This window comes from Sarcophilus harrisii, chromosome 2 (genome assembly GCF_902635505.1).
Source record: "Sarcophilus harrisii chromosome 2, mSarHar1.11, whole genome shotgun sequence".
Classification (NCBI taxonomy): domain Eukaryota; kingdom Metazoa; phylum Chordata; class Mammalia; order Dasyuromorphia; family Dasyuridae; genus Sarcophilus; species Sarcophilus harrisii.
Window position 1 is genome coordinate 571560310 of NC_045427.1, and position 11754 is coordinate 571572063.

An 11754-nucleotide genomic window follows, 5' to 3' on the forward strand; every position below is an offset into this window, starting at 1 on the left:
TCTGCCCATTTAATCAGTTCTGAATACACCTAATTGTTCTATTATCTAGTCCACATCTCTTGATCTTTTCCATCTGAATAGCCTTTGCCAAATACTTTCCTAAAATGTAGTTGTATCTGCATTCTCCTGATCTACCAGGCTAGTGAGCCCATCAAAAAAAAGGAAATGAGGTTAGTTTGGCATGACCTGCTCTTGATGAAGCTATGCTGTGCTCAATGCAATAAACACTTTCCTTACTTCATAATTTATCCTAATGCTAGTTCTACTGATGACTGCTGTCATGGACTGACAAAGCCCTAATGTTCCCTGGACACATAATAGTCACCCAATAGATATTGATGAAATTACATGATATATTGGTTTAGGCTGAACTAATACTGACTTGCCATTTTCTTATGGTTGGTTTATTCTCTTATGAGATGGAAACAATATTATTATTGCTGACATTAATAATAAGAGTAATGATTTATACTCACAATGGCCTTTGTAGCTTACAAAAGCTTCCTCACAATAGTCTTGTGAGATGGTTAGGGTAAGTGTTATTACCTTTAATTTACAGATAAGGAATCTGAGGATCAGAGAAGCTGAGTGACAGCTAAGGACACATAGACAGCAAGCAACAAATCCAGGTTTTCTGAATCCAAGTTCATTGTTTTTCTTCTTATACAATTTTGCTCAATATTTTCCTATGATCTTGCCATCTCTGTGTGTCTTTCCCTTTTTGTCTCACCACTCCTCCTTTCTCTGTCTTCCCTCTCTCACTCCTCCCATTGCTCTCTTTCCTTCTTTCTCCTTCTCCTATCTCATCAGGGAGCGTTCAGAGCAAATCATGACAACTTCTCTATGGAACTTCCTGGATTGGTGAATATGTCCATTGCCCAAAATCAAGTTATATATCAGGAAAGAAATTCTCCTTGATAAAAGTAGTCTGACTTTCTGGAGTTCATAATACTTCTAGTTTTGCTTCAGTTAGTTCACTTTGCTTTAGTTCCTCTTCACAGAGAGGGTATTCAGGGGAAGTAAACACTGCCTTTTATCTCTCCATATGTATTAGGCAAAAAACATTCATGATTTTCATAAGATTTCTTTCATGCCTTGAATTTATCTATAGACAATATATTTAGATTTTTATTTTGTCGAAGATGTTGTTAATGCTGTGGTTTCTGGGTCAATATACAATATCAGTGATGTTATAACCCCTCAGGACCAAAGAGTAGGGTTAACACTTTCCTTACAACAATCCTATGAAGTAGATCACAAAAGGGTTATTATTTGCAGTGTTCACTTACATACTTCTCTTTTCTTTTTTATTTTTTCTAGAGAGGAAGTCTGTCCTTCTAATGCCCTGATAGACTCAGTTTAAGCAGCAATCTTTAATGGAAAATTTGGGGCTATCATGCTAAAATCAGAAATGCTCATGTTGATTTGCCTCATTTAATTGAAAATTTCACATCATCCTCACAGAAGGATACGGGTGAAGGACTTGCAATAGGAAGAATCGTAAACGTGGTTCTAATTTACCAGTATACATTTTCAAAATCACTGTGCTTAGAGTCATCCAAGACTGATGTTTTTAATAAAGAGGATGTCATGTTATCGGGATTTGTGGGGCCTGGCTTTCATCTGCAAGCATTGGTTGTGTTTTTTGGGGACTGCTTTTTTAGTTTGTTTTTTGCCTTTAAAGTACAATGCAATGTGATTTTTCTACCCCAACCATTTCTTGTCTTTCTTAGTTTGAAACAATAATTCTCATTTAAGAATTGAGAAGCTATTTTTCTTGCAAATGTTAGCATATTTTCCTGTTAGTGTCAGGATCTCTAGAAAAATTGATGAAAGCTCATATTTGTGGAGATTCTATGTTCAGACACTTCTATTCTCCCCAAAATGACAGTCTCTACACTTACAAAATAAAAAGAAGGGGGAAAAGCTATATCAGTTGGTTTGTTTATAAACATTCTATTTGATCCATCTCTACTGAAGATCACTCAAGAGTCTGGGTGTAGCCATACTGGATTGCAGCTTACAGTCAAAACACTGCTCTTTATCTTGTGAAATTACAGCTATACTCCTTTGTATTTTACAACCATTGTTGTGTGTCTGATGCCTCTTAAAATCATTCCATTTTCATTTTAAGAAAAGACAATGGAGTGCACAGATTATTAACTAACGACATTTGTTAAAATCTATTGAAAACAAAACAATTATAAATTCTGCCATTAAAACAGTGTAGTGATTCCTTTCTTATTATCTGGTTAAGTTGAACTTATGATTAATTGAACTGAAAGAAAATTCTTTTCCTGCAAAGCCTTCTATTCCTTTTTTCCCATGAAGTGTTAGTTAAGCAGAGACACCCCTACTGCCATAGAACTTTAACTTTATATCTATTGGAGAGAAGTACCTAGATGGGTGAAGCTGCTACAGCAAGGAATGGAAACATACATTCTGAATTAAGTAAAGATGTCTGTAAGATCATACATCTCTTTCCTTTAGGTATTAAAGTTCTTCTGACTCTTTCCCTTAAGTCTTCTTTACCCTTTTCTTAGTGTGTGTGTGTGTTTATGTGTGTATGAAAGACAGAGAGAAACAAAGAGACAGTCATCTAATAATATTACTATTAGATTTGAAATAGTTGCTCACTACTTATATAAATGATTTTACACTCATAAATAGATCATCATCAATAATTCTTTAAGGAGAGCCTAAGTGCATAATACTATTCTACTTTGTGAGACAGATATAAAATTAATATATTTTGAAAAAGAGTTATGTGTATATTCTTTCTGACATGCCATTTTCTTACCTATATGAATTCTTTTTTCTCTTTCAGTGTTTTGAAACTTTTGCCTTTTAAAAAGCTAAGTCTGGTAAGGATGCCTTTGTATGAATGTTTGTATTTCTCTCTGCTATCATATCTGCAGTGCTCATTTTTTCTGTGAACCCAGGTATTTCCACATAGCCTCTACTCTAACACAAAGAACAAATAATAATAATAATTGGAAAATAGGCCATTCTAAAATAAAGCAACTGAGAAAGGAAATTTGTATGTATCAATAAAAAGATCAATAGATCTGCCACCACCCTTTATTCCTTAATGAAAAAAAACAAGTTTTCCTTACTAAATTCTATTGATTTCATCTATCACATAATAGCAGAAATCACTAAGCTCCATGAAATGGAATTTTAAAAAATCTTCAAATATTTAGAGACCCATGTGTAAAAATGGAGTATTATGAAACAAGCCAAGGTATCTTTTTTTTTCTTTGGGGGGGGGGTAGTGGTGGTGTGGAAAGAAAGAAGCCAAGTTAATAAGCATGCATATAATGCCTATTAATGCCAGGTACTGTGCTAAGGGCTTTATAAATATGTCATTTAATCTTTATAGCAACCTTGCAAGATAAGTGCTATTATTCTCATTTTAGCAGTTGAGGAAACCAAGGCAGACAGAAGTTAAGTAACTTACCTAGGGTGTTAAATAGTGTGTCTGAGGTAGAATTTGAACTTAAATCTTCCCCACTTCAGTCCCAGTGCTCTATCCATTGTGACAAGTAGCTCTCTCTGACTGGGGGAAGAAGACCAGGAAAAGCCTTAAGAAGAAGTGCTATATGAATTGAAAAAAAGAAGGAAGATACTGATTCTGTAAACTAAAGGTGAGAAGAAAAGGTATTTGGCAGAATGTTGTATGTGAAATTCAGGGAACAGAAAGCAATCTAGTCTGTCTAGGAATGTAGAGTATATGAATGGGAATGATATTGTTTGGACAGATAGGCAGAAACAGCTAAAATGGGTGATAGCTTCATGAATAAAGTTCTTTTCTACTGTTTTCCTCCTCCAAAGAAATACTAACAAAATCTTTGTGCATCTTTATCTTGCTTACTCATTATTGATGGATTTGAAAGTGTCTGGAATTCATTGTATTTGAAAAAGTTCTCTGATCTGTCCTCTGCCCTATTTTACTCCTTGTTCAATATATTAGCTGTCTCTTTGAAAGAGTTCTCTGATCTGTCCTCTGCCCTATTTTACTCCTTGTTTAATATATTAGCTGTCTGTATTCATGTGGCAACCTCTACTAGTTTCCTTTTGTTTTTGTATTTCCAGCAAGTAGCAAAGTATCTTGCTAAATAAATGCTTGTTGATTAATTGATTAGCAATCAAGAAACCCACATCCCTAGATCAGCCCTATAACCTGTGTGATCATTTTAAATCATTTACCTTCATTGCATTACTTTACATTACAGGGAATTTAGTGAAGAAAAATGAGACAATATATACATGTGTGTGAAGTACTTTTAGATCTTTAGAAAGAAAAAAAATGTTTTAAAACTCTAAGAAGCCCAGTTTGATTTTCCTTGTGGGAATGAGAGATGGGAAGTCTTCAGGAATGACTTCTCCAATAAAAAGTTCAGAATTCAGCTTACTGTTGTCACATATGGTATTGTTTTTAATGTGTAGATCCACTACCAAAATAAAAGTTTTAAGCAGTGTACTGATGACTAGAAATCTCTCTTATTAAAGGGGTACCACTTTATTCTATGTATTACCCTTATAATCACTGACAAGTTTAAGCACTTGAATTTCTCAGACTGGTCGGTTTTCTTTCTTTCTTTCTTTCTTTTTTTTTAAGTCCTTGCTAGAGCAATTAAAGAAATTTTCCATATATCTGAAAGCACATTGCATGTGAGGAGGATAGAGCTGATTTTAAATTTTGGTTGGCTGGAGGGGAATGGGAGAAAAGGCAGACATGAATGTTGAGATATTGGTGAGACATATTTAGAAAGAGCTTTCCCCCTGGAGTTCGTATTTTTACATTAAATGGCAGGAAATATAATGAATATTTCAGACAAAACAATTTCTAGTTTTATGTGAGTTATAGCTCCTATACCAGATTCCTGAATACATATATGACAATGTTATTACCCTACTCAGAATTCATTAGTGGCTACCCTATTTTCTTGAGGACAGTTTTTAAAAAAATTCTTATTTTGTCATTTAAAGTATTCCATAATGTGGTCTACAACACATCAGATCCTCAGTCTTATTTTATATTATTCTCCTTCATGAAGTCCTGTAGTAGTCAGATTGGCTGGCTAGTTGATGCTTGAAAAAGACATCCCATCTTTTTTTTTTTTCCTTGCCTTTGCATAGATGATATTCTTTGTCTAGAGACTTTCACTTCTTAAAATTCTTAGTTTCTTTCAAAGAACAGCTCAGGTATTGACTAAGTAACCTCTTCTATGATGCCTTTCTCAAACTTTACATTTGTTAATGTGTCTCCTTCTTGAAATTACTTTATGTTAATTTGTATTTTCCTAGTAATATAAATTGTAAATAAAATTATTTCCTTGGGAGAAGGAATTGCTTTATAGCCTTTGTATTCCCAGTTCAAAGCATGATGCTTTAGTAATTATTTGTGGAATTTATTTCCCAAGAGGATACAACTCTGCAAATCACTCATTGTTTGCCCTTCCCTTCATCTTAGAGAAAAATTGGCTTAGTGGTCATATACTCCAACCAAAGGAGAATCTGTACTAAAACATAACCTATCAGTAGTTATCTACCACTGCTCAAAGACTTCCAATGAAGGGAAACCTATAATTACTTAAGGCTGTCCATTCAGCTTATGGATAACTTTAATCATTGGGAAAGATTTTCTAATAGTAGGCCTAAGTTTTATTGTTGATCAATAGTTCAATTCCACTATCTTTTGAAGTCTGTCCAAGTTCATGTTCATTGTTTCCAGGACACTGCTTATCCATCTCATTCCATGTCCCCTTCTTTTTTTTGCCTTCAATTTTTCTCAATATTAGGGTCTCTTCCCATAAATCCCATCTTCTCATTATGTGGGCAAAGTGTTCAGCTTCAGCTTCAGTAGTTAAACTTCTAGTATATAGCCTAAACCAAATTCATAAAGTATTGATTGATTGGACCTCCTTATTGTCCCAGGGACTCTCAAAAGTCTTTCTGAGTATCACAAATCAAAAGTGCCAGTTCTATAGTGCTCAGCTTTCCTTAGAATTTAATTCTTACAGCCAGACAGAAGTCATAGCTGGTTTGTTGGCAGGGTGATGTTTGCTTTTCAATAATCTATCCAGATTTGTCATAGTCTTCTTTCCAAGGAGCAAGTATTTGTTAATTTCATGGTCATCTTCAAGTGATCTTTGAGTCTGGGACTCTGAATCTGCCATTATTTCCATTTATTTTCCCTCTATTTGTTTCTATTTGAAGTGATGGGATCAGTTGCCAAGATGTTAAGTTTTTTTTTTTTTATTAACTTTCAAGCCAGCTTTTACACTTTAATCTTTTACCTTCCTCACGAGGTTTCTTAATTCTTCTTCACTTTCTGTCATCAGAGTGGAGTCTCCTACATATCTGAGATTGCTGCTATTTCACCTGGAAACCTTAATTTCAGTTGTGATTCATCCAACCTAATATTATATATTTGATGTACGTTGCATATAAGTAAATAATTGATGATATAAAGCTTTGTCATACTCCTTTTCCAGTGTTAAACTTATAAGTTCAGTAAGATGATCTGGTATTCCCATCTCTTTGAGGATTTGCCATATTGTATTGTGATCCATAATCCAAGAGTTTAGTGTAAGTCAGTGAAGCAGAAGCAGATGGTTTCTGGAACTCCTTTGCTTTTTCCACACTGCAACAAATATTGGCAATTTGGTTTCTAGTTCTTCTGCTTTTCAAAAAACAGCTTACTCTTTATCTAATACTTGGTTCACATATTGCTAAAGTCCAGTTTGTAAAATCTCAAGTATAACTTGGCTGATATGTGAAATGAGTGTATTTCTTGAGTAACATTCCTTGCCATTGCCCTTTTTTTTTTTTAATGATTAGGATAAAAACCTGACCTTTTCCAAGTCAATGGTCACTGTTCCGTTTTCCAAATTTTCTGGCATATTGAATGAGACACTTTAACAACATCTTTTAGAATTTTAAGTAGCTCAATTGGAATTCCATCAACTGCAATAGCCTTATTGTTATCAATGCTTTCTAAGGCCCATTAGACTTCATTCTCCAATATGTCTAGCTCTAGATTAGTAACCTCACCACCTCTAGTTATGGGTAATGTAGGTTTCTTTATAGTTCTTTTGTATATTTTTGCTACCTCTTGATTTCCTCTGCTTTTATTAAATCTCTAAAATTTTGTCTTTATGTCCATTTTTTACATGAAACTTTCTTTTGATATCTCAAATGTTCTTGAAGTGATCTCTTGCCTTTCTCATTCAGTTGTTTTCTTTTATGTTTTTGTATTGTTCATTTAAGAAAATCTTATCATCTTTCCTCACTATTCTGTGGAATTCTGCATTCAATTAGAGATAACTTTCCCTTTCTTTCTTTTCTTAGCTATATGTGATGCTTCACTAGACAACCACTTTACTTTTTTATTCTTGCAATTTTCACCCATTATTCCTGTGTTTTTATTTTTGTGACAAAAAAAAAAATGGCCAGTTAAATTTCTCTTCTAAGAATAGCCGTAGTGATGGCCAGTGAGAAAAAGCAGAAAAGCATAATTTTCATGATTACTCCAGCGAAGAGTTAAAAAATGGCAGTACCAGTCTGAAAAATCAAGAAATCCAATTAAGAAATTCAAGAAGAAACTACAATAAATATATTTTGCTAGCCAACTCCATACAAAGAGGTCCATGGATACTAGGGAAGAAATTCAGTCAGAAAAGTCAGCTGGAGGCTTGGTGTACATTGTCCTTCCAGCACAAGAATGAGGGTCTAATCAACAATGCCTGAACTCTTCAGCTATATCATTCTGACCCTAAACTAGATTTCAAAAGCATGTGAAGCTCAGACCTTTTTCTGACAAACTATCTCACTATGGAACCACCTTGTACTTTTGAGGTTGATTTTTCTGAAGTGAAGTATGAAACTATATGGGGCAGCTAGGTGTAGGAGTAGATAGTATTAAGCTTGGAATTAGGAAGACTCACCTTCCTAAATTCAAATCTGATTTCAGATACTTACTCAGCTGTGAATGCTCTCTCTCTCTCTCTCTCTCTCTCTCTCTCTCTCTCTCTCTCTCTCTCTCTCTGAATCTGTCTCTCTCTCCCTCCCTCTCTCTCTCTCTTTCTCTCTCTCCTCTCTCTCTCTGTCTCTCTCTTCTGTCTCTGTCTCTCTCTCTTCTCTCTCTCCCTCCCTCCTTCTTTCCCTCTCCCCCTTTCCCTTTACACACACACAGACACACACACAGACACACACACACACACACACACACACACACACACACACACACTGGTTTCTTGCCCCATTAGATCTCATCTTACTAGACTGAACCTATTAGACTATTTCTAATCTCAAATCTGTCATATAGGAATATGAAACTATCCCTCCCTGTTTTATATAATCTGCAAATTTGACAGGATTGCCATCTAAGCCTTTATTCAAGTCATTAATAAAAAAAAATTAAATGTCATACAGTCAAGCAAGAAAGCAAGGAGCACTTTAGTGGAACTCTCCTGCCATGATGACATTGAGCCATTAGCTTGAGTCTGGACATTCAGACATTTTGGAATTCATCCAAATTTACTATGTATGTATCTTTTATCTGTCTATTATTAGAAGTTTATTTTAGGTGAAATCAGGTAAAAATAAATATCCAGGACAGAAAAGAAGGAAGGGTGTTCTCAAAAGGTAAAGGGTTAAAGTAGTGGAGAGGGCTGACCCCCTATTTTCTTTGGAGGATAGGAGTAGTGATTATATATAATTATATGCATGTACACTTCTCCTACCCTCTTCTCCTAAACCAGTTAAGATCCTTCTTCTCTATTTATTGCTTCCTTGGGTCACATATTTAGTTATTAGCAAAAATGGAGCAGAGTAGTCTAGCTTCCAAGTCATAAATCTTAAGTTAAATATGTTGTAGGGTTCAACTTAATAAGTGATAATTATTTAGTAAACTCACTAAAATTTAACTTTTTAAACTAAAGGACAATTTAAAGTATTCTCGTGTTTCCTCTAAGCTCAGCAATAAAAGCGAAGATGTATAGTAGTGTGACTTTGTTACTATTGTAATTACGACTCTTACTACTGCTAAAACTTTTTGTGGTCAGGAATGACTTGCCTAGGGTTCTGGGGATTTCATACAAGTACCGTCTATTTTTATTTGGCATTGGATCTTAAAAATGCTGAAGGATAACCACAAACAACTCACTTTTCTTGAAAGGACCCAAATAGCCTATTAGAGAAGGTGCAAAAGTACAAACCATATACTTTAAACAGATGCCATAAAGTCTGGAAAAGCTATCAGAAGGAAGTTACAGCTGCAGAAGGAAAGCTCTTTTTTTCTTCCTTCAACTCATTTCTGTGAACATGGTAACACGCACACTACACACGCACACAAACCCAATCCGATGATGTCTCAGATGGAGAAGGAAATGTAAATTTAAGATGAGTATTAACCCTTGTGGAGATGTGGAGAGAGCCAGACTGGATTGGAATCCCGTTTCTCTCATGTTGATTACAATGCCCAAGGAGAAGAGGTGCTACTGGTATGTAATAAAAACATCACGATATTCTAAAGGATTTCTCCTTTTAGAAATACAATACCTTTCCATTGTCCTTCGTTTCCTTTCAGTACTATGTGCCCTCTTCTTTGTGCTCTAGAACCCTACAATTTCTTGGTTCTGTTTGCAATACCCCTAAGACTCTCTCCTGCTGTACATGCTCAGCTCTTTGTGTTGTAGTTTCTCTTTCTCTCTGTCCCCCTCCCCGTGCTTCTCTCTCTGTGTGTCTCTGTCCCCTTCCCCGTGCTTCTCCATCTCTCTCTCTGTCTCTGTCTCTCTCTCGACGGATGAAGGGAAAAGAACAAGTAAGCAGTTGGAAACGCAGTGCACTTTATTTTAGACATTGAGCCTGGAGTGGACTATTTCTGCTGAAACTGCAAGACAACTGCTCCGACCCCCTCCCCCAATCCATCCCTAAATTCTCGACAGGATTCGGAGAAGAGTAGTGGGAGATAGACTGGGTGCAGCTTCGAAGGATAAAAAGGGAAGTGGTGGCATCTTCCTTGCAGGTCCCATGAGAATCGGCAGTAGCAATTGTCGGGAGCTTTGGGAGGGGGAAAGAAAAACACCTTAGGGAGAAAGATAGCTTCAGTCTTCTCGCTCTTCCATCAGAAGCATCAGACTGAGCTCTCCCCCCAGCTGCCAAAGCATTCTTTGCCGGAGGACCACTGCTTCCTCTAGTCCTTTAGTCCCTGGGCCAGAGAAACACACACACACATACATATATACAAACAGTACCCTGGCCGGTGTCAGAGGACCTGGAAGCTGGGGAGGGAGGGGGTGGTTTGGGAAGAGGCGGAGGGAAGAGACCAAAGCGTTGGGCTGGTGCGTGGGGAGCGGGTGTACCTTGAAAAGATTGGAGCGGGGTGCGGCTGAGAGCTCTACGGACTAAAATCGGCAACCCTTATGCGCTTTTAATTGGACGAACGAGAAAATGGCTGCTGGGGGGACGCTCGCCAATTAGAACGGCTATTTAGGGTTAACCCCCGCCTCTCCATCATCCAGCTCCCCCCCTTGGATGCTTCTCCCGTTGGGTCGCCCCTTCCTCCTCGCCCCCCTCCCCCATCCGGCGCGAGGCTGTTGGCTGGGCGCGGAGGGCAAGGCGGAGCCCCGAGCGCGGGGCTCTCCCTCCCCGCCCCTCGCTCTCCAGCTCCGAGTCCCCCAAGCTGGTCCCCCGTGAAGGCACGGTGGCGGACGGCCGCGGTGCCCTCCGCTTGCCACCCCGTGCATTCCTTTCGTTCCGAGCTCGGGTATCTATCGTAGGGTCGCCCCGGCGAGGCCAAGGTCACGAGCCTGAGGGGGACGGGGGGTAGGGGCGGCGATGCCCGTGCTGGACTTGGGGGAGCCGAGCGGAGGCGGCGGCGGTAGCGGAGCTCCATCCGTCCTTCTGGGGGAGCGGGACGGGGGCCGGCGCCGGTGAAGACGGCGACGGCGACGGCGACGGCAGCGACCGCCTCCTCCGCCCACGCCGCCTCCGCAGCGGCAGCAGCAGCAGCAGCAGCAGCAGCCTCCGGGGCTCCCCGGCCCGAATCCTCCTGCGGAGCCTTGGGGTCCGCGGGTGGCCGATGATGGAGCCGGGGGCGCCGCAGCTCGCGGCCCCCGCCGTGGGGCGAGTCCGGACCGGCGGGGGCGGGGGCGCCTCCTCCTGGCTGTTGGATGCCCCCAGCTGGCTGCTTGGCTACGGATTTGTCTACCTGGTGCTCTACGCCCAGGTGTCCCAGTCCAAGCCGTGCGACAGGAGCTCCTCCTGCTTCTCGGGCCGCTGTGTCAACGCCACCTGCCTCTGCGACCAGGGCTGGGTAGGGGACCAGTGTCAGCACTGCCAGGGCAGGTTCAAGTAAGTAGTTTGGCCGCCACCTCCTCCTTCCCCTTCTCCACCCCTACGGCTCAGGCCTCGCCTCTTCTCTCTTTCGGTCCTGTCCCGTCTTCTTTTTCTCGGTTCATGTCCACCCTCAACCCAGCCGCGGGGCAGCAGACCTGGGCACGGACCGCCCCGTGCCCTGGTGAGCGGCAGCAGTATCAGCATCAGCAGCTGCATCAAGGTGAAGAGGAGACAGGTGTAACTGAGGAAGAGGAAGATGAGGAGGAAGATGGGTGGGATTGCCTGTGGAGACAGGGGCCAAGGACAGAGCGGGCTCTTTGGGGAATCCTGTTTCGGGGGATGTCCAGTTCACGGTCCCAAGCTCCCGCAGCAAGAAATAATCCTGCAGTTTGAATTTCTCCGTCTTGA

General features: G+C 39.7%; 1 protein-coding gene across 1 annotated transcript in view; it reads left to right on the top strand.

Moving 5' to 3' along the window:
• The first annotated feature begins 10848 nt into the window (after positions 1-10848).
• ATRNL1 (attractin like 1) overlaps positions 10849-11754 on the top strand; it is a 1159225-nt gene continuing 1158319 nt past the window's right edge. Inside the window, exon 1 of the mRNA XM_031949462.1 lies at positions 10849-11361. Coding sequence (XP_031805322.1) covers positions 11090-11361 — 272 coding nt within the window. The 5' untranslated portion in view covers positions 10849-11089. The remainder of the gene's footprint in view (positions 11362-11754) is intronic.